Source organism: Rhinatrema bivittatum, chromosome 2, assembly GCF_901001135.1.
Source record: "Rhinatrema bivittatum chromosome 2, aRhiBiv1.1, whole genome shotgun sequence".
Classification (NCBI taxonomy): domain Eukaryota; kingdom Metazoa; phylum Chordata; class Amphibia; order Gymnophiona; family Rhinatrematidae; genus Rhinatrema; species Rhinatrema bivittatum.
In genome coordinates, this window is record NC_042616.1 from 96793089 (window position 1) to 96817257 (window position 24169).

The 24169-nt window shown below is 41.8% G+C and overlaps 1 protein-coding gene across 7 annotated transcripts in view; it reads right to left on the bottom strand.

The window, feature by feature from the left end:
- The window catches only part of CNPY1 (canopy FGF signaling regulator 1), a 205814-nt gene that overhangs the window by 125578 nt on the left and 56067 nt on the right, over nucleotides 1-24169 (bottom strand). For 3 of the 7 annotated variants that reach the window (XM_029588475.1, XM_029588479.1, XM_029588476.1), the window contains one exon: nucleotides 18431-18533. In XM_029588475.1, coding sequence (XP_029444335.1) covers nucleotides 18431-18524 — 94 coding nt within the window. In that variant the 5' untranslated portion in view covers nucleotides 18525-18533. The other 4 variants (XM_029588478.1, XM_029588477.1, XM_029588474.1 and 1 more) reach the window with 4 other exon arrangements.

Genomic DNA, 24169 nt, shown 5'->3' on the forward strand with positions numbered 1-24169 from the left:
GTGTTTTCCACAGATAGCAGGATGAATTAGTCTCCGGTGGCACAGGACGGAGCTTCTCTCAAAGAACACAGAGCTTTGCTCTGTGCGGGTGTTCCTGTGCGATTGACTGGTTTCCTCAGTTGATGAAATAGCGCATAGTGCAGTGAAGAGCCCATAGCTGACCACGGAGGAGGGTAGGATCGCATGGCTAATTCATCCTATCTAAGGAAAACATTTATGGTAAGCAAACTTGCTTTTTTCCTGTCAATAAGCAGGCTGAATTAGCCATGCAGTATGGGAGTCCCTAGCCTAGGGTTGTCGTAATGCACACAGATCTGGTTGACTACTGAAAAAGATGACTCAGTGATTACAAGTGCTTACTTTCCAAGAAATGTGCTCACAACCTGCATATTCTGTGGCAGTCTCAAGTCCTAGTGGCATGGTGTAAAACTGCTGATCCCAAATGTGGCACCCAAAGCTGCTTGCTGGTGGAGATAGTGCTAAGATGTGAAACTATTGTCAGAAGACCATGTTGCTGCCTTGAAAATGTCTACTAGGGGCACATTATAGTTGCAGCAGCTCTAAATTGATGAGCTTTAACACTGGATGATGACAATAGATTTGGATGAGTAGGAAAATGGAATGCATTGAGTTGACCAGGTCACAAAAGTTCTTTTTACTACTGGTATTCCCGATGAGTTTGGATTAAAGGTTACAAATAGCTGGAATACCCGGTTGTTCACCTGAATCCTGTTCTCGTAATATGCTAAGGCTAGTTTACAATCCAATGTGTGGAATAGTCTTTGCCTGTCATTCTTATGAGGCTTTGGGAAAAAGGGTAGGTAGTGTTGTTGTTTGATTCAGGTGAAAGGCTGAAACAATCTTTGGTAAAAAGGACAGGTGCATCCGTAAGGGGACTTTGTCATGGTAAAATTGTAAGTATGGGAGAGAGAACAAGATGGCTGCCACCTGATCCACACGCTGAAGAAGTGTCTTTCCAGCTTTTTTCCGGATAATTCTCTTCTTCTTGGTCAAAATGCCTCACATAAAGAGGAAAGCACGGCTGAGGGAAATATCAAGCTCTTCTCCCATGCCTGAGCAGTTACAACCTCAGATTGAAACCTTTTTCGTGGCACCCCTTATCTGAGACGCCGGAGGGGAGAGCTGCTATGGAGACGGACGCCGAGCGATCACCGTTTACATTGGCTGAGGTAATATCTATCTCTATTGTATTTCTTGATTATTACCTGCCTTTACTTTCTTCCAGCTACGTAAGCTTCCAAGTTCTTACTCCTTGTTGAATGTAACTTTGCCTTATTCACTATTGTTTAATTTACTTTAGTTACGCTTCAGTTATACCCTTGTTAAATGTAAACCGATCCGATATGGTTATTACTATGAAGGTCGGTATAAAAAAGTGTTAAATAAATAAATAAATCTTTAAGCCCCGGCAAACCGAGCATACCTCCACTTCCTGATTCCTCGATATTGGATATTCCTGATATGAAGTTGATAGGCATTATTATTCCTGAGGCCCTGAGAAGGAAAACCTTTTTGGTTCCTCCTTTGGTGAATCCGTCTGGAACAGATTCCACAGACCTCCTCTTGCCTCTAAATTGCCTGAGACTGTTGAAAGTGGAAGCGGTCGTATGGGTGAAGGAGATGGGAATGCCCAGGTATGTCAGATGCTAATGCCACTATTTGAGACGCCAAAAGAGATAACCTTAGAGACTGTTTGGTCTGCTTTAATTGCTGACGAGAAAGTTATAACATCTTTAACGGCTGTAATTGTGGACAACAACCGGCGAGCTCTGGCTACAGAAAATCAAGTTGGTCAGCTAGCTACTAAAGTTACAGAGTTGGACACAAGAATTTCTAATCTGCAAACAGTACAGCATAAACTGGTTCAATCAGATATTGTCTCCTCTAAGAAAATGGAAAATGTGGAAAATGCCTTAAGAAGCTTAAATTTAAAGATATTAATTTTTCCTTATATAAATTTGCTTCCTCCTAAGGATTTATTTAAGAGTTATTTAACACAGATTCTTAAATTTCCATCTGAAGCTGTTCCAATGATAACTAAGGCTTTCTTTTTGTCTAAATCAGAAGGAGATATACCTAAGGTTCCAGAACCCGTCTCTCCTACAAATATATCTGAATTATTAGAATTGTCTCAAGAAATGGTTATTCAGAATAGAGCTACTTTGTTAATAGCTTTTGCAATCTTATCTTACTTGTTTTTTGAACCTTCCCAGCTACGGGTATTTCTGGACTCCCATTCCTAAGGTTCCCCATGTATCGACTCAGTATAGTTTTGTTTGGGGGGGTGTAAGATCAGGAGTAGTATGTATGATCATATTTCTTGAAATAATTGCTCGTTAAATTTGTTCTCCCCTATTTCCTAATAATTAATAAGACAAAGGTTTGTGGGGGAATTTCACTTTGTAATATTTCATTGTTATTATATTACAAATTGTGTCTTAAATTACTGGTACAAGTAATACTGGTGTTATTGTGTAAAAATTCAATAAAGATAAAGGGCCGGATTTACAAAAGGTTACACGCGTAACCGGTCATAAGCGCGCCAGGCCTATGTTCAAAAGGCCTGGCGACGCGCATAGAGGCCCGGAACGCGTGTTAAGTCCCAGGGCAAAAAGGGCAAGGGAGGGGCGGTCCTAGAGGCTCCCGGGATCGCGCGATGGTAGTCGGCCGGCGCGCGCAACTTATTTCAGCCCCAGAGCTAAAGTAAGTTTTACAACAAGAAAAAAAAAAAAAAAAAAAAAGAAGAGGTAGGGGGAAAGGACAGGGGAGGTAGGGAAGTTCCCTCCAAGGCTGCTCCGATTTTGGAGCAACCTTGGAGGGAACGGGGGAAGGCAGCGCGGCTCGGCATGCGCAAGGTGCACGACTGTGCACCCCCTTTGCTTGCGCCGACCCCTGATTTTATAACATATGCATACCTGCGCATGTTATAAAATCGGGCATACATGTGTGTGCACCGGGTAGCGCACATAGCACAAAATCTACCCCAAAATTGAAAAAAAAAAATTCTAAGTACGGAGAATAACAAACTAGTGCTTGAAGTTCACTAACTCTTCTCGCCGATGTCAATGCTACAAGGAATAACACCTTCCAGGTTAAATGCTTAATGGAAGCAGTTCCGAGTGGCTCAAAAGGTGGATGCATGAGTAACTCCAGCACCATATTGATATCCCAAGGGATTGGAGGCTTTGCAATTGGTGGTCGAAGTTGCAGGACTCCCTTCATGAAGCGTGATACCAATGAATAACTGGAATGGGGTTTCCATCTTTTGTTGAATGATAAGCAGCTATTACACTGAGGTGAACTCTAATTGACAACGTCACTACTCCTGATGCGAATAGCATATGCAGATATTCCAGTAGTATTTCAGGGGAACAAGAAAATGTGTGTATGATCCTTGACCCAAACCAACTTAGGGATCTTTGCCACTTAAAAGCATAATTCTTTCTAGTAGACGGCATTCTAGTGGAAACTAAGAAATCCCAGATGCTCAATGACAAAAACAGGCCGATTCAGTAAAGTCCGTGGGAGAGTGGGTCAACGCCCGCTCTCCCGGCACGCGCACAGGCCACTCTCCTGTGTGCGCGATTCAGTATGCTAATTAGGACTGTGAGACTGGAAAATTGGGCATCCAAATGGCAGATGAAATTTAATGTGGATAAGTGCAAGGTGATGCATATAGGGAAAAATAACCCATGCTATAATTACACAATGTTGGGTTCCATATTAGGTGCTACAACCCAAGAAAGATCTAGGTGTCAGTGGATAACACATTGAAATCATCGGTACAGTGTGCTGCGGCAGTCAAAAAAGCAAACAGAATGTTGGGAATTATTAGAAAGGGAATGGTGAATAAAACGGAAAATGTCATAATGCCTCTGTATCGCTCCATGGTGAGACCGCACCTTGAATACTGTGTACAATTCTGGTCGCCGCATCTCAAAATAGATATAATTGCGATGGAGAAGGTACAGAGAAGGGCTACCAAAATGATAAGGGGAATGGAACAACTCCCCTATGAGGAAAGACTAAAGAGGTTAGGACTTTTCAGCTTGGAGAAGAGACGACTGAGGGGGGATATGATAGAGGTGTTTAAAATCATGAGAAGTCTAGAACGGGTAGATGTGAATCGGTTATTTACTCTTTCTGGTAGTAGAAAGACTAGGGGGCACTCCATGAAGTTAGCATGGGGCACATTTAAAACTAATCGGAGAAAGTTCTTTTTTACTCAACCCACAATTAAACTCTGGAATTTGTTGCCAGAGGATGTGGTTAGTGCGGTTAGTATAGCTGTGTTTAAAAAAGGATTGGATACGTTCTTGGAGGAGAAGTCCATTACCTGCTATTAAGTTCACTTAGAGAATAGCCACTGCCATTAGCAATGGTAACATGGAATAGACTTAGTTTTTGGGTACTTGCCAGGTTCTTATGGCCTGGATTGGACACTGTTGGAAACAGGATGCTGGGCTTGATGGACCCTTGGTCTGACCCAGTATGGCATTTTCTTATGTTTCTTAAACCAGGTAAAAGGAGGCGCTAGGGACACTAGCGCATCCCTAGCGCCTCCTTTTGGACCGGAGCGGCGGCTGTCAGCGGGTTTGACAGCAGACGCTCAATTTTGCCGGCATCGGTTCTCGAGCCCGTTGACAGCCACGGGCTCAGAAACCGGACGCTGGCAAAATTGAGTGTCTGGCCATGATATTAAGTCAGAGGGTGCACAGAAAAGCAGTTTTTACTGCTTTTCTGTGCACCCTCTGACTTAGGGCCATCAACATGCATTTGCATGTTGCGGGCGCTATTAGGTTCGGGGGATTGGACGCGCATTTTCGGCCCCTTACTGAATAAGGGGTAAGGGAAAACGTGCGTCGAATGACGGGTTAACAGTGCACTCCGGAGCACACTGTACTGTATCGGCCTGAAAGGGAGGTGTCTCAATACCTCCCTTTCAACCTCCAAGCCATCATATATAGAGAAGAATTTATGGGGTGGAGTCCCATCTTCCTGAGATAGAAGATCTATGCTGTTTCCCCAGAGGTATTGGGGGCTGAACCGTTAGTTGAACCAGATAGATGTACCATGGTTGTCTTGGCCAAGCCAGAGATATGAATATAATATCCGCTTTGTCTGAGATACATTTCTGAATTGCCGGACCTATTAGTGGTATCGACAGATATGCATAAAACAGTTTGCCGGAGGCAGAGAGGAAAAGGGACTGAAATCACCCCAGAAGCCTTTCGGGGTGCAGGAGGCATCGGCCCCAACGGGGTATAGTTGGAATTTAAGACCTTGCCACTACCTTCCGGGGGTACAGGAACTAACGGCCCTGAAAGTGAACAGCTGGGGCGTTGACGTCATTTGCGAACGCCGGAAAAAGCTTTAAAATCAGCCTTTCAGCAGCGCGCAGTCGACGCCGGCGCGCCGCCTAAGAGGCGCACGGCTTTATTTCTTCATCTTCTAGGGATTGAAGATTTAGTATGACTTGAATATTGGAATCGTGAATAATAAGATCTGCGGCGTTGCAATGTATGACTTGGAAGTCTTAGTAGAGTAAGGTATTCCTACAATTTTCTTTGATTTATTGGAGATTAGAGTCCCTTAAACCTCGAAGCCTCATTTAATTTTACTGATCTAAGTATAGTTGTAAAGCAGAGAGTGCACCATTTTGAATCTGATTTTAAATAATAATGCCTAATACTGCACACAAACGAAGAGCCAAGGAGAGGATAGTCCCAGCTAATCCCTTGGAGTCTCCGATCAGCGGGCCAATGGATGCCCATGTTCAGCGATGTAATAAATCGGAAGGGTCGCAGTTGGCAATGGAGGACGTGAGCTTTCAAACCCCCTCTTTGCCAGACCTATCGACATCTTTATCCCCGATTTACAGGGAACCACCAGATAATCCAGCTTCCTCCAGGGACCGAGGCTCACTGTCACAGGACATTCATGTGCAAGGCGCTGGAGTGAGCCTGAGAGCGGGTCCAGTTAGCCCCAGAGTAACTGGAGAAAAAAAGCGGATAAACCCCCTTGAGGGATTTGAAAGCCTGTCATTAGGAGTGTGTGATTCGCAAGCACAGAGATTAAGAAATGTTGATGATAATTGTCTTTTAAAGGAGTATGACCCCCCAGTTCTGATGAAGCCTGAGTCTGTTACTTTACTTTAGACACAATCTGGGAAGCTATTGCTAGCATGAATAAGTCTATGGCTATACAACTAAATCCTATTGTGAATAAAATCAATAAAATACAGGGTAGGGTAATTGATTTAGAAGAATTTAGAAAAGTTTCAACAAATGAAATTGAAAAAGTCAAACAGGAATGTAGAAAATGGAAACCTTTACAGGATTCAATGATAATTGAGAATAAAGTTATACAAATGAAAATAGAAAACTTGGAAAACACTAATAGGAAAAAGAATCTAAGATTCATAAATTTTCCCATGTTACCACATATAACTGCCAAAGATATGTTTAAAAAGTATCTTGTAGAAACATTTAAGATTACTGAAGAATTAGTTCCCCCAATTTCTAAAATTTATTATGTAACACCTTATAAAAAAAATAGAAGGGGGTGAGCAAAGGCAGGGGAGTAAACAAGTAATGGATAGAATTTCTGAAAATCTGGATATATCTCAAGTTTTAGAGTCATTGATACTGAATTAGTACAAGCAGCAACATTGATTGTATCCTTTGTTTTGGAACCCGACAGAGACTGGGTATTAAGATTATTTTTCAAGTACCGATTAGTAGAATTCTTCAAATTAAAAGTTAGAGCCTACCCAGATGTGTCGAAACAGACCCAAAAAAGAAGACAACAATTCTTGTTATTAAGACCTAAAGTTGTTCAGATTGGGGGAATATTTCTTTTACGATATCCATGTAAATGTTGTATAAAATATAAAGGTGAATCTTGTGTTTTTTTTAATCCATCTCAATTATCTTTTTTTTTGAGTGATAAATCACCTTTGGAATAAATGTGTTGCGGAGAAAATATATATGATTAGACTACCCTGATATTATATTGTAGATCGCTGTAATTCCTGCCTTAACAATTATTAATTGCTTAATGATATTATATTTAGTTTCTATATTATTGTTTAATCGTAGATCAGTATTCATTATTGTGGACTACCTGAAGAGAGAAAGTGCTAAAGAGGCGTATTATTGGTTTATGTAGTAATGAATTGTAGGACTCTTTCTTTCTATTCTGTACAAGTATTTCTTTAATTATTTTCTTAAAATTGATAAATAAAGAATTAAAAAAAACAAAAAAAAAACAGTTTGCCCACCCAGGGAATCAGGAACATATCCTGCGAGATTCTGTCCGGTCTTGGGTACATGGAGTAAAACCTATAGAAACACAGAAGAGACGGCAGAAAAAGTATGCCCCGCAATCTTGTTCTGAATTTGAATCATAGACCTTTAGTCTGGGCCCTTTCATTATCATCATTAGGGTTTACTTTAAACTGCTGACCCCATGCCTCTGATCTTTAGCTCCTTAGGGATTCACAGAGTCTAACCCATTCACTAACTGGATTTCTTAACCAGTATTCTTCTCCACAATTTCCTATTTATTTCCTCCCTCTTGTTACTGCTCATCTTGGATTTATTTCCCTAAGGATCCACAAAGTCTATCCCATGCCCTTTTAAAGTCCTTTACTGTCTTTTTGCTCACCTCAGAAACTTTGTGTTGTTCTCTGTTATAAATAAATCTATGCATGGTTTACCCCACATCCTGAAAAGACTCTTCACTACCCTCTTGTGTAGATCCCACTCTTGGGGATCAAAAATGCTGCAGTCTGTCTGCTTCCGTGTTCACTATTCCTATGAGGTAAGTCACTTGTAGCTCTATGGAATGTTTTTCTGCCCATTCTGGAATCTGCACAGTTTCCGTGCAAAGTATTTTGGAACCCGACTCCCCTTCTTTGTTTATATAACCGTTTTTCCTTGAAGTTGAGGTGTGAAAGTGTGAACTGCATTCTTAAACCTGCTAGAGTTGAGAGCGATAATCTGAAAAGTTCTTTCCACTGAGGACTATAAACCCTGTGTCTTCACCCCCAATAGATGAGTCCATACCCTTTTAGTGATGCATCTGTGGTTAGAATGAGTTGATGGGAGCATCAGCTGACCAATTTCTCAGCCATAACTGTCACCTGGCCGCTATTACCAAAGCCACCCCTCTAGCTGAGATGTGGATCAAATCGCAGCCCGCATCTGCCAAGGCGGCAGCTGCTGGCTCGATCATTGCCCTGTAATTCACACCAGATTCATCGACCTTCTGAGAGAGAAGTAAACGGGAGCGAGCCACCAGAGAACAAGAAGCTATCTGCAAAGTCATTGCCACTGCTTCAAATGCTTAAGAATGCCCTCAATTCTCCTATCATGCGCATCCTTCAAGACTGCTCCTCCCTCTATGGAGATAGTCATTTGCTTGGTAACGGCACACACAAGTGTGCACTTTCAGAAAGCATAATTCCAGCTGGATCCAGAGGGCACAGTCCTCCAAGACTTGTCCCCCTTTGAAATTAGCTTCCGGGGCACCCCACTCAAGATCAATCAATTCTTAAATGGCCTCCATAATGGGGGAAAAAAACAAGAGGCTTTAAGCAAAGAAATCACAATGGGATCTTTCTTTGGCTCAGACATGGATTCATCCCCCGAACTCCCAGCATCTTTAGTATCTGGGAAATCAGAGCCGATAACTCATCTCTATAAAAGAACCGCGGCATAGTTCTATATATTCCCCATCCTCCAGGAAGGATCGGATTCATCATCCGTGCTGAGTCCCTATCGGGAAGACCAGCCTCCAATCTAGGTGTATTTTGATGCTTAGCCGCAGCACTAGGCATGCAGGAGTTCACCACCTGTGACACTAAGCTTGCAAGATTGGTCGGGGCAGAGGATTGTGCCTGAAGAAAAGACTGCAATCTCTGAAATAATTCCACCCAAGAAAAAGGCAGAAGGATCCATGACAAAACCAAGAGGCACTTGTCCTGTACCCACTGAACTACCTCCCCCCACTGACGAACCAGTTAGGGGAATTCCAAAGTCAGGCACCCCTTCCTCTGGCACATCTTTATCCAGGCCCACATCAGGCTGGGAAATACCTGCATCTTATTTTACTAAGCTCATTAATTCCCCCTGAGCATGCAAGCAGTGCTGACACAAGTTAGAGGGAATGCCAGGTTGAGATTCCTAAATATGGCAAGCAACACAGAAGGTAAGGTGCTTCGGTTTCTTTGCTATAGGCACCTCCAGTCTGTCAGTACACTTTAAACAGGAGACTGAAAAGTGTGCTTCCAGCTGTATTCGCACTGCAAAATATAGGAGTCCAAAATTTAGGCCTACAACTCTGTGCCTCGATGAGCGCCCAAAGACTGAGCACCCTCAATGCCACTCAAGATTGTGCGTATAGGTAAGTGCCTCAAATAGACACCACTTCCAACTGAATGCCCATGCAGGCGTCCAAGTAAGCACCCAAAAACTGGGGGCACAACTGGATGCACTCACACAAACCGAAAACATCGCTGCAGCCTACCTATCCCAAAAAAGCTGCTTAACCTGCCAGGCTGCCCACGTCCCCTAAACTCCCCCCGAGGCGGGAACGAATGTTGGATTGATGCACCGAGCACAGAAACCAGAGGAAGGAGGAATCCCTACTGTTTTGTTTTGTTTTTGCTATACCTGAGCTCAGCCCTACCTGACTGAGTACAGAATCAGTTTCCGGCTGCAGGGAGAGAAGACATATACCGTCACTGCCGTGCTCGGCTTCCTGCACCTGCTTGATTTCAGCTATCTTTTACAGCTAAGTCCATGCTGGCTGAAAACCAGCTACCAGACCAAAGTACCCATCTGAGGGAAATTCCAATATATAATCACCTCAGGAATTCTCAACTGATAGAGGGACCATATGGTATCAGCACAGGAAAGTGAGGCTAATTAAATTTTCTCTATTCTTTTCTCCTCCTAAAAACTTTAAGCAATCCCCAGTAGGGAGATGCACATCCACCATCTGCTGGAGACTGAGAATACTGGCGGGCTGTCACTGCAGGAGTATATATCTACTGTGATGTCAGCTTTGCTCTGTCTCCATCTGCTGGTAAGGGGTGCATAATCCATTTGTTCTGGATCCACCTCTCTAAACGCTAAGAAAGTTCAGAATTATAGATGTTGTTTAGCATCTACTTCTAAAAACAACTCAGTACAAAATATAATAGGATGCATCTTACCCCACTAAATCTGTATTATAGGGTAAGTTAGTCTCCCTTTAAAACTGGAGTAATTCATCACATGTGAATTCTTCCACATGTGATGGAATTTAACAATTTTGGCAAATAATTAGACACAAAGTTGTTAACATAAAATGGCTAGACCCTCAAGAAATATCCACATTTGAAGTGGAACAGGCTATCAAACATCTTAAAGCGGGGAAGTCGCCAGGCTTGGACGGATATATTGCCAAATTTTATAAGACATTCTGGACTCAGCTCGTGGGCCCTCTTACCAATATGTTTAATGCGCTGAGAGGTGCAGATGTGATTATACCGGCGACTAACACAGCGGGAATAACTATACTAGTGAAGCCGGGCTGGGATCTCTCTGTCTGTGGCTCTTTTCGCCCAATATCCTTAATAAATTTAGATCTGAAGATATTGGCAAAAATATTGGAAGACAGATTAAAGGGAGCATCCCTTTAATCATCCCGACCAATCAGGATTTATACCGGGGCGGATGGCATCAGATAATGTGAGGAAGGCGGTGGATTTTATTTGGTGGGCCCGTCATCAAAACACACCCGCCTTACTGCTAACCATTGATGCAGAGAAGGCCTTCGACCTGGTACACTGGCCTTATTTGTTTAAACTATTAGAATGTATGAAATTTGGCCCCTTATATATACAATGGATTGCAAAGTTATATGACTCTCCCCAAGCATGTCTAAAAGTGAATGGGGGATATACAGGCACCTTTCCAGTGCAGAGGGGGACGCGTCAAGGATGTCCGTTGTCGCCTCTTTTATTTGACTGTTTTTAGAGCCTTTTGCCATTACAATTCATAATAATCCTCACATTCATGGGATAGACATGGCTGGTGTGTCTTCTAAATTGGCTTTATTCGCTGATGATATCTTATTTACTATTTCTCACCCAGAGGAGTCCATGCCTGAGATAGTAGCAGAGATGTCACGTTTTAGTCCAATATCGGAGTTCCGTATCAATTTGGACAAATCAGAGATTCTCAACCTTACGATACCACCTGATCAAGCTAGACAATTACAAACAGAATATGCATTTAAATGGCCACCCCGTAAGATCAAATATCTGGGGATTTATTTGGGGAGTTTGGAGGAGCTTTTTCTACTGAATTATACACCATTGTTAACTAAAATATTCAAGGAGATGGAGGAGTGGGGCAGATACCATATATCACGGCTAGGAAGGATTGTGGTGGTAAAAAATGAATATCCTACCACGCCTCATTTATCTATTTCAGACACTTCCCATCGTAGTTCCACAATTGCAATTGAAAAAAAGTGGCAAATTAGGCTGCAGAAATATAATTGGAAGGGACGTCATCCCAGAGTGTCTAAGCACATTTTGTATCGATCCAAAGGACAGGGAGGCTTGGGAGTGCCGAATTTATTATGGTATCACACAGCTGCCCATGTGCACAGCCTGTTGGATTGGCATAAATCCCCAAAGGTTAAGACATGGGTAAAACCGGAACAAGCGATGGTGGGGCACGTGCCATTAGCTGCGTTACCTTGGCAACCTAATAAAACATGGTTATCTCTTAATATGATACCATTACCTGTCCAGACTACTTTATCTATATGGGATAAATGGAAGACTAAATTTATAGGCAAAAAGCATTACTCATTGCAATCCCATCTTTTCTCCACGATGGATTTTACACCGGGGATATTACCACAAGCTTTTGCTGAATGGAAGACCAAGCAGGTTATTACCATCGCAGACATCTGGGGTCCTCAGGGGATCCTATCTTTCGTAGAACTACGTAGCCGATATGAACTCTTGGATAGTGAGTACTTTCACCATTTACAAATTCGGCATTTTCTGGCTTCCCCTGGGATAAGGGAGAATTTGAAGCAGGGAGTTACATTCTTTGAAGGGCTATGTCAGGGGGCTAATAAAATATCTAAAGCTATTTCTAAGGTGTATGGTTTTCTCAACTCAGATTTACAGCATAAACCCCATTTCGTTCAAGCATGGGAAAAGGTTCTAGACGTGATGGGAGAAATAGATGAGTGGAGAACCATTTACTTAGGACTGGGCAGAGGACTGATAGCCTCTCACTAAAAGAAAACTGTTATAAGCTATTATACTGATGGCATCTTAGTCCAATGCATCTAAATAAATTATATCCGCTTAGATCCGGGAAGTGTTGGAAAGGTTGCCAGCAAGATAGAACGTTCTTTCATATGTGGTGGTCATGTCCTCTCATTCAACAATTCTGGCAGCGGGTGTTTAGTTGGATATCAGAGACGTGCCCTGACATGACAAGCTACACTGCCGGTAGAGCTTTGTTATATGTTCTGAGGCTTTTCAACCAATCTCCTCAAGATGCTTAGATTATTATATTTTGGTTGCAGCCCGCTGTACGATGGCCAAATACTGAGGGACTCCTCAGGTGCCTACTTTACGGGAGGTACAGAGGAAAGTATCTATTTTATTTAAGCTAGTAAAATTACAGCATGTAAACATAAGTCTCTGTCAGCCTTCCAAAAGCGTTGGGACCCTTATGTTATCCGGCAGGGTAAGGTGCATCCTTAACCACGACGTGTCAAGGTCTTCATGTTTGGCAAAACGGTAATCCATAGCATTTAACAAAGGACGTGATACTTGGGAGGGGTAGCTAATGGAATGATGTGCTGCAAATATAGGTATTTCATGTAGGATTGGTCTCAAGTAGTTTTGTACATGCAGGTGTATGATACTGTGAGGTCTGTAGAGCAAGGGAGGGAGAAGAAAAGGAGAAATAAGAGTGTACTGTGGCGGGAAAGTTTGTATTGCATTACGGATATCATGTGTTGATTCATGTCTCACAAATTGTACAAGAACCACAGTTGCCTTTTGTATTGGTTTGAATGTTTATTGTACTCAAAAACATTTTAATACAAAAAAAAAAAAATGGCTAGACCCTCAAATTACACTTATTGGGATACTCAGGGTAGCAAGTCCAATTAAATGTTGATTCTGCAATTGCTGATGGTGACCAAATTGCTCACATGTGAAAGATGCTCAGTGGTCCTAATTATTATGACTCATTCATAAAAGTGATGTCTTTTGAAAAGCCTATTTCTTTTTTGAAAAATAAATGTAATTGTTTTTAAAATATCTGATCTCTTCTTTTACATCTTTGAATGACACAATGCATACTGAAATCAACTTTGAAATGCAGTATTGGCAGTTATAACCTCAGGGTCCATTTAGCACTCTTAGCTCCATTCTTGTTGCATTGCAATAGACCACAGTGGATCTTTGGCTTTCCTCTCACTACTTTATAACTAGGAATCATCTGTGCTTGTCTCATGCTTTTATAAATCCTATCACTGTTTCTGTTTCCACCATGTCCCCCAGGAGACAATTTCATGCATCCACCACCCTTCAAATCTCATACCATGATCTCTTGTTCTAAAATATTCTCTCTTCTAGAAAAAAAAGTTTGCTTATTGTGCAATAATAGCTTTGAAGTATCTGAATATCTGTCATATCCCCCAGTCTCTCTACTCCTCTAGGCCCTTAAATCTCATTTCAAAAGACTTCTAGTGTAGATCCTGTACCATTTTGGTAGAGTTTCTCTGAACTAATTCCAACCTGTTTATATCCATTTGGAAGATCAACCTCCAGAACTGGACATATCCTAGTTGAGGTCTCAAATACTAGTACAGAGGAATTATCAATTTTCTTTCACTGGTTATGCCTCTCCCTATAGAGCATTGCATTCTTATGGCTCTGGCCATACTGCACTGTCAGCCCAAAGTCTTTCTCTGGGGTAGTTTCTCCAAATGGGTCAGTTTTGCACACACCATAACAGGAATAAACCTCACTTGTAAACTAAGGTATGATGAGTATGATCTCAGTCTCTCAAAATTACTACCAGTGCTCTTCTTACTACTTGTACTGTGCAAAAGAAAACTCTTCTGGAGTTCACAAGGAGTAATATGTACAGACAACATATCAAGGTGTGCTTGGAAGTTGTTTTTAATCAAACCAGCGGTGCCCAATACAATTGGGACTATATCTGTATCTTTCTGCCACATTTTCTTGGCCTCCGAATGCATTTCTTGGTACTTGTTGATCTTCTGTCTTTCCATATGTAGTACAGAATAGTCACTTAGAAGTGTTAGTACTATTAGCAGTACTGTTCTTGTGTTTTTTCTCCTTTAACGCCAAGTCCATTTTTATAGCATTAAGCTTTTCAATGAGAATGGTAGTGTCTCAGTTAATCACAACTTCTTCATTCTCTGCATTTCTGTCAGAGTTGTGATCCTAATCGTTTTCTGAGAGTTCAGTATTCAAAAGTGTTTGTCCAGCTAAATTGGTTTTGTCTAGCCAAGTCCCCCAAATTTTAAGTAACCCACCCTGCTGACTGGCTAAGTTTTGGCCTAGTAAGTCATTAACTGGCTACTAAACTGAATTAAAAAAAAAAAAAAAAAAAAAAAGTCATGGCTTAAATTTACCTGGTTATCATTAAACCAGGTAAAGTTTGTCCAGCTAACTCTGGTCTGAAAAAGTGCAATTCTAAAATAGCTACATAACATTAAAACAAAAATGTAACAGCCAAACCCTTCCCCCACCACGCCCTCAAATTTTTTCAAAAAGTACTCTATTAAGCAGAGCCCCCTCCCACTATCCCCATTTTTTTTTTTTATTTTAAAAAGTATCAGATTAAGTGGAGTTGATACCACCCTCTTACTCTACCTTCAAAATGTTTGTGTAAATTCCCATCCAGAACGGGGGGTTCTGGATGGGATGTGTAGAGTCTTTTACTTTCCTTCTCCAAGAGAAGTAATACCGTTCGTTACCAAGAAAAAAGTTTTTTCTTTTATGGCTCCCTACTCATCTTTTAACACAGGGGTGCTCAAAGTAAATTGATTCTCAGTTCCCCCCCCCACCCAGCCAGTCATGCCTTCAAGATATCTCTAATGAATGTGCATGATAAATATTTGCATACTTAGGAGGTAGTGCAGGCAAATAAATCTCATGTGTATTAGAGATATCCTGAAAACCTGACAGCTGGGGGGAGGGTACCCGAACTGGTTTGAGCACCCCTGTTTAAACAGATTGATACAATGGTCATAATTAAGTTTTTAATGATGAATTAAAATCGTAATAACTTTCTGCTCATAACCAGAGATAAGTTACTATTACCCCTAGTTACAAACAAGGATGACTGGAGCTATTCTTTGGGATCCTGCTGGGTACTTGTGATCTGGAGTGGCCACTGTCAGAGACAGGATGCTTAGCTTGATGGACCCAGTATGGCATTTCTTAAGTTCTTAAGTTATACTTGTATTTTGTACCTTCCCTTGATTTTTATGACAATGTAATAAGTAACTGAACCAAAAAATATTGCTTATAGGAAAAAATTAGCTTTTTCTGAGACTTTTCATTTATAAGGTGATTTTTATTCACCAACTGCTTTAGATCTCAGTTGGGTTTCAAAATGGACCCAGTTATGTCCAACATGTATTTCTGTTACTGTTATTCTTCTAAAGGGTTTATTTGTTGCTACCATTATTTGTTATTATCTTGCTTATTTGTTATCCATTTGATGTTTTTCTATTATAACAGATTGTATTTTTATTATGTGATATTCACCATACCTCACTTTGGGTATTGAAAAGCAGGCTATAAATCAAATATGAAATGAAAATCACTTGCCTTTCCAAACCTGTGCTCAGGGCGAATTACAATTCAAGTACAGTAGGTATGACCCTGCCCCATAGGGCTTAAAATGTAAATTGGTACCAGAGAATGGCAGGTTCAGTGATATGCTCAAAATCACAAGGAGCATCAGTGAGAGATAGGATTTGAACCTTGGCTTCCCTGGTTCTCAGCCTGCTGCCCTAACTAGTAGACCACTCCTCCACTCCAGCAAGAAGGGTCGAAGCAGCAACAGTAACCCTAGAGATTGCAGAGCCCAGGGCAATTCAGTCCCAGTGGCCCCAAGACCCTGCATAATTGGATGGGTGGTGGGTAGGTTGAGACTAAAAAGCAGGTGGTACTGTACCTTCTGGGCTGGTGCAGATATCTCTGGAAGTTTCATTAAACATAAGGAAGGGATGGAGATCACGTGATGCGGTGAGGACGCACATGACTCGAGCTCCAGGTGCCTCTCCCCTGGGAATCCCCCCCGTTGCAGTGATTCTGGCAGAAAAACCTCATATCTTTCTCAGCAGTAGTCTCGGTACATAATCACCAGGTAAAATTAACATCGGATCAGCTAGGGGGATGGCATGTCCAACCGCCCGCCGCGGAAAGAAAAAAACAGAGTGAGCAAACCCGAGGCCAAAATGGCCGCCGCCATGCCTGCTAGCCCAGAAAGGGGAAAAAGCGCAGCCGAGTCGGCGTCTATCACAACGGCGGTTGCCGCAGCATTAAACCCGTGATTTGATGAGCTTTCCTCTCAGCTGACCGAGGTCCCTAATACGCTCACTGATTATAATGCTAGCATGGAAGTGCTGGAGGGGAGAATCCACATGGTGGATCCAGCAAAATCCACTGGGATCCAGCAAAAAATGGAAATCCTAGAGAAAAAAGTAGAGGCACAAGAATCTAAAATTGAAGACCTGGAAAACAGGTCGCGGCAGGCAAATTTGCGTCTTGTGGGGATGGCTGAAAATGTTCCAGATTCCAACCTTATGACTCTCATTGAAATATGGCTCCCCAATGAATTAGGCCTCCCGGAGCTGGTGAGGCAGCTAAAAATGGAGCGAGCCCACAGAGTTGGGACCAAGCAAGCAGACAGGAAATCCCCACGAGTTGTGCTGACCAAAATCTTGAACATGGCAAAACATGTTGCCCCACTTAGTGCCACTGAACGAGATGGACCATTTTAATGGCTCCTGCCCCTATTTAAAACTCGGAAACAATCTTTAGCGGCATTGTACCGACTATTACAAACATCTATACCTTATAATAGACTGACAGTGTTGGCAGATCTTTGGAGTAAAGATTTGGGAGTTCAAGTTGGGGGCAATTCATTTATCACATAAAGCAACAATATCTGTTATTGGTCGTGAACAATATTTACGTATTATTCATAGAGTTATCATAGCCCCAAGTCAGGCGTATCGAATGCTCATCGCACCCAGTGCGGCAAGTCCTAAATGTCCTGAGTCAACATCCTCTTTGCTCCATGGATTATGGGCATGTCCCGCCATTCAAATATTTTGGAATACAATCTGGTGCTATTTGGATACTATTCTAGGAAGTTTGCCTGCCCTCACGAATGCCTTGGCTGTCCTTGGAGTGGGAGAAGTAAACGTTGACTGGCACGATCACAAATACATGCTGATTATCAAAGCTCTGGGTCAGGCAAGAAAATGCATCCTCCTGAAATGGATACAACAGGATTCTCCGACGACTGACTTACTGTACTCTGAGATGCTCATTCTCCTACAATTAGATTATCGCACATGGCTCCTAGATAACACACATATAAAAAAGGAGCCTTTGTTCACATTTGGAAACCATTTATCCAATATCTCCAAAGAATGGGATGGTAAATTCCAAGAACTCTCAAGTTAAATTAGCACTGTGGATGTGTGCTTACTTTGGTGCAACTACGCTGCATATTCTTGCTAAGTTTACATGATTAGCAAGGAGGGGGGGGGGAAGGGGGAAAAAAAAACAATAACAAAGGGGAGCTTGTATGTATTTCATCCTGTGTGGTTTACCAAGAATAAATGTATTGTTATGATGTAGTGTTATGATATATTGTTGCCTTGAGACGTATACCCTGTTTAACTGGCAAATTTCAATAAATAACCCTTTGATCAAAAACAAAAAAAAACCAAACATCAGGAAGGGATCAGGACTACTGTGGCAACATAGCGCAACCAGAGTTCTGACTATTCATCAACACCCAAACCAAGGACCACCCTGCCCCTCCTGCTGGTGGGACCAGATTTAAACCAACATATAAACATGGTTTACAATCATATTTTAATTTTAGCAAGAAAAACACTTATGAATTGCTCTGCAATTCTTTTCTTATTTATGTTTCAATCAAAATAGAATGTTTTATAATCACAATAAGCTATGACTGAGTGTGAGTCCCATGAGTGTAAGGCACATGCATCACACATACCAGGCATGAACAGCAGCTGTCTTATCACATAATTAGTCACAGATAATTAAATAGAGTAATCAAAAACAAGTACTGACCTCCACAATACAGCACATGATCTCGTTTTCCTTCCACACTATGACTGGGTAGGAGTACCAGAAGTAGCACAAACTGGAGCATAATCATCTCCATATTCACTGCCTACAGGTGAGAATACAAAACTATGTAAACATGTCATTTCAACAGTTTCTGTTTCTTCTAGGTTTCTTTTAGCAAACATGGGACTGCACTCACCCAACATACCCCATCATACATACAGCACTCTTCTAACATTATCCACCCAGCACTCTTCAAACCACATTCATCCAGCTCTCTGCAGACAGCATTCGCCTAGCACTCCTGTTAACCGTAACAATTCCCACAGTCTTCCACTTCAGCCACTTACATCCCAACATGCACCCCCTCACAATTCCCATCATCCACAATCCCAAATGGAGAACACCAAAGCCCCCTTCCCTCCCCCATCACAATCGTCAACAGAGGCTCAGGCCCATCTTACTGACACCACTCACTCAATTCCTTGGACTAACTCTCTTCTCACTCACATTGATTAATGCGCAATCGATCGCTAAGAAAAGTCATATATTCAACGACTACCTATCCGATACAAAACCTGACATCTGTGCTATCACAGAAACCTGGTTAAAACCCACCGACACTGCACTAATAAATCAGTTACCCATACAGGATTATGATGTTCTCTCTATTCCCAGACCTAAAAAAAGAGGAGGTGGACTTCTCCTCGCAGCCAAAAAAACGCTGGGTATGACTTTGCAGACTTCCAATAACATATCAAAGATTGAATTTGCCCTATTCAACTCAAAACATCTGACTATCGGCCTAATCTATGCTCCCCCCGGAATACTGGAAGCTGACCCATCTTCCATCATAGAACTTACAGCAAAACACCTAAATTCCACGAAACCTACCATCCTCATGGGAGATTTTAATCTACATGTAGATATCCAACCTCATTCTACCAACTGTAAAACTTTTCTCTCCTCTCTCAACAATATGGGTTTCAGACAAATAGTGACTGAACCAACCCACAAAGCAGGCCATTCGCTGGACCTTATCTTTATAAATGAAGGTATCACAACCCACACCACTCCAACTTGCACTCCAATACCTTGGTCAGACCATCGAATTATATCATCGGTTTTAAAAATAAAAGAACTTCCACCACAATCCACACAACCTATAACTATATCGCTTAGGAAACAGTGCTCAGGAGACCAACTCGGTGAACACCTAGCCAAGGAACTTGAGCACCTAGACCTATCCGACGTAAACTCAGCAACTTCATCATGGACCAACATCACTAAAAAGGTTGCAGATCAAATTTGCCCCATGACAACTAAATCTATCAATCCAAACAAAGACAACAGGAGACCCTGGTTCACACCAGAGCTAAAAAATCATAAACACGAGTTGAGATGCAAGGAACAAAATTGGCGAAAAAACCCATCTACAACCACCCTCCTCATCTACAAATCATGCCTTAACTCATACAGAAACAACATCAACACAACAAAGAGAATATTCTTCTCCAAAAAAATCCACCACCTCATCTTTGATTCAAGAGCTCTTTTCTCCTATGTATCAACCCTCACAAAACCCCCGGCACCGACCATTCCAGATGATCAAGCACTCACTAAAGCGAACGAATTAGCAGACTTTTTCGACAACAAAATCACTTCACTTCTAGCTCCCCTCAAGGGACCATCTACACATCCAAAACACGTAATCAACCTCACCCCCCAATCTTCGCAATCACCCGCTCAACAAACACTTCATTCAACCGCTCAACCACCACTCCCAACAGATCAACAACCATCGCACCCAAATGTCAAACAACCTAACACTAACACTTCACTAACACTACTCAACACTTTTGAGCTCACATCCACTCTAGAAATAGAGAATATTCTCAAGAAGATAAAACCATCCTCTCATCCATCAGACCACATTCCATTCAACAAACTGTGTCTGATCTCCAACACCATAGCCAAACCTTTAGCAGACATTATTAACTGCTCCTTCTCTCAAGGACATGTCCCGAACCAACTCAAGTTAGCCATGCTCAAGCCGCTCCTCAAAAAACCTAACTTACCCACCTCAGACCCAGCAAACTTTAGACCCATAGCAAACCTCCCGTTGATTGCCAGAGTTATGGAGAAAGTTGTAAACAAACAACTTACAGAATATCTTGACGAAAACAACATCCTCACCTCAAACCAATTTGGCTTTCGCAAGTCTATGAATACCGAATCATTATTAACATCATTATCAGACACTATCATTTTCAACCTAGAAAAGGGCCAACCTTGCCTCCTCGCTCTCCTTGATCTTTCATCAGCGTTTGATACCGTTAACCACTCATGCCTCCTGCAACGCCTAATAGACATAGGCATTACAGGAGTAGTTTTTAACTGGTTCAAATCATTTTTGGAGAACAGAACATACAAGGTCAAGATAAATAACAAAGAGTCCCACACCATCGAATCCAAAAGGGGGGTACCACAAGGATCATCCCTCTCCCCGACTCTTTTCAATATTTATCTACTCCCACTTTGTCAACTTCTCACTAACCTTAAGCTAAGACATTACCTATACGCGGATGATATTCAAATCCTCATCCCTATAGAAGATTCCATATACAAAGCCATATCATTCTGGAATAAATGTCTGTCAGCTATCAACAATCTACTCACCAGCCTCAACTTGGTTCTAAATAAAAACAAAACTGAAATCCTCATTATAACTCCGGAAAACTATACCCCTTCCTCACATTCTAACACTAATCAACATCCGGTCACCACAGGGCTCTCTACCACACAACAAGTTAGAGATCTGGGAGTCATCATAGACAACAGACTCAGTCTCAACAAATTCGTCAACAACACAACAAAAGAATGTTTCTTTAAACTTCAAACATTAAAGAAACTCAAACCTCTCCTCCTATACAGAGACTTCCGCATGGTTTTACAAGCCATCATACTCCCAAAGCTGGATTATTGTAACTCTCTCCTCCTAGGCCTTCCAGCATGTACCATCAAACCACTTCAGATGGTCCTGAACGCCTCTGCAAGAATTCTATCAAATGCCAAAAAGAGAGATCATATCACCCCAATTCTCCACCATCTCCACTGGCTTCCAATTAAATACAGGATCCAGTTCAAGTCTTTAATGATGATACATAAGGCCTTACACAACATCGCACCTCTCAACCTAACATTCCAAATTCAATTACACACATCTGTGAAACCAACCAGAAGCGCCTATCAGAACAGACTAATCACACAACCTATGAAATCCGTTCTGAGGAAACGTGCATTATCCACAGCAGGCCCTTCACTTTGGAACTCGCTCCCTCCAGACCTTCGTTTAGAACCATGCCACTCTACATTTAAAGGGAAACTTAAGACTTGGCTTTTCAAACAAGCTTTCCCCTAGAGCCAAGAACACGAAGAAAAGTCTTTTCAAGCCCACAACGAGTTATTCAGATCTATTTTTTTCTTCCTTTGTTAATCAGAAATTTACACATGCTGACTTCAATGTAAAACTTATTACTTTGTTTTTGTTCAATGTAAAACTTCTTTTATTCTGTTCTATGTAAACCGCTATTTGTAGCGATAGTTACTGTTCTTTGTGAACCGGGGTGATATGTATATTATACAGGAACCTCCGGTATATAAATTAATTTAAATAAATAAATAAATAAATCTTTGAGGAAGAGATTGTAGAGCTGAACAGTTGTGAGACTGGGCATAGGAAATGTGCAGTATGGCCTTTTTCTATCCCCATTTTTTTATACATACCATTCTTTTTATGAGTAACTACTTTGTTAGTAAAAGGCTATTATGATTTTTTTTTCCATTATGTTCAGACAAAAAAACTTCAGAGTAGCTCACATTACATAAGATTTGAAAGAATAAAACTGAAGGGGGTTCTGTTGTGGCTGCTAACACCCAAGGAATCACAAGGTTAGTTTACATATCAAAAGGCACAACCTGAAGAGCATAAACTAAAAGTGATGGGAGAAAAGCAAAGAGACGTGCTTTAATAGCATGGGGGGAAATCATGCCGAATATATATACATCGACACAAAAGTCTAACATCTAAACACTGACGAGTCAGTTTTTATGGAGACAATGGTCATATCTGGATATTTCCCTTAAAATGTGTTAAACATTTGGGACTGACAGGAACCGGGAAGTGATTTGAAAGATTCCAGAGTTTGATGACTTCCCTAAATGATAATCAAGTCAGCTCAGCTTCCACTCACACATGAAGGAGCAAAGTCTCGTCCAACAAAGGAGACAATATCCTTGGACATGAAGCGAAGGAACAAAACACACTTTTTACAATAAAAACGAAGCGAAAGGGCAAAGCACAGCATGATCAAACTTTCAACCATTTCCAACGAACTGTTCACTTTTTTTAAAAAATGCTTATTCCATTTCCAATTCTCCTCGTGCCTATCCTAAAATCAAAACACTGCACAGTTTCTTTAAAGTCTCTCTTTCTCTAGACTGCAGCACCTTCCAGACATGAAACAGCTCTAATCCTCCCCCCAAACCAAAAACGCACCCAAACTGCAGCGAGCCAAAGCAGCACCGTGGAACCCCCTCAACTTCAGCTCAAAACGCCAATGTATGTCAGCTCCTGATTGGTCACTGAAATCTCCCATCTGATTGGCCATTAGTATTTGCTTTCTATCATCGCTTCTTTCTTTTTTTGTGTGAAATTAGAGCCGGAAACCTGAGCTCCAGTGTTGTCAAATAGACAGTACTCCCGTCAAAGTGGTCTGTTTGGGGTTTTGTTTTTGTTTGTTTTTTTTTCACTGCTGCGCTGCTACCGACAGCAAGCCGCAATTCTCTCTCTCTCTCTCTCCCCCTCCTTCTTTCCACATTTAGCTCATGGACCTCCACACGTCTGTACCAACAAGGAAACACCCCAAGCTGCCCACCAGCAAAAGCCCGTGGAACTCCAACCGTTGTTTCCGGTCCCACGGTAACTAATACCACGCATGCGTCAGGCGAGCTGCTCCTACGCCTACACCAGTCATGGTTCGTTATGCCCTCTTCTCTCTGTAGAACGCACGCAAGGTTATTGTTTTGAAACAATGTTGGGCTCCAGATAACATAATCAGAAGATGGTAAGAAGTATTTAGCTATGTTTACTGCAGACGGTAGTTTTTTTTTTTTTTTATTTTGTGACTGTCGGAATGCTGGTGGCCAGGGAAGGGGGCCGGGTGTTGCTGCTGACTAGTCGGCGAGGGAATGCCCGAAGCACTGGGAGTGCAGCGGGATGCGAAGCCGCTTTGCGCACTGGTTGGGGCCGGTACTCAACCGGTGTTTGATTCTTGCGCGCACTGGCAATACCTGAATGAACAGATTTCCGTAGCAGATGAAGCTGTTGGCCTGTGGTTGCTATGGGAACAGGAAGCCCGAGCATGCGCATATGGTTGTTAGCGCGCGGCAATACTGACGCCTGCTTGATAAGGGTGCTGTCGGGGAAGCTGAGCCCGCCTCAGAATAAGCAGGTGTGTGCTGGATTTTTAGTATTTTAAGGTTTGTTTTTTTTTAATGGGAAAGGTCTACGGGCTTCCAAAGTTTGGAGATACGGCCACTATAGTTTTGAAGGAAAATTTTTTTTTTTTTTGAAGAGCAGTTTGTAGCCAAATTATTGGGAGTATGGAGAGACTTTTGTGCATAAAGTATCAGTTACTGAAAAGTGAACTACTTAATTATGTAGGAGGCTTTGTGATAGAA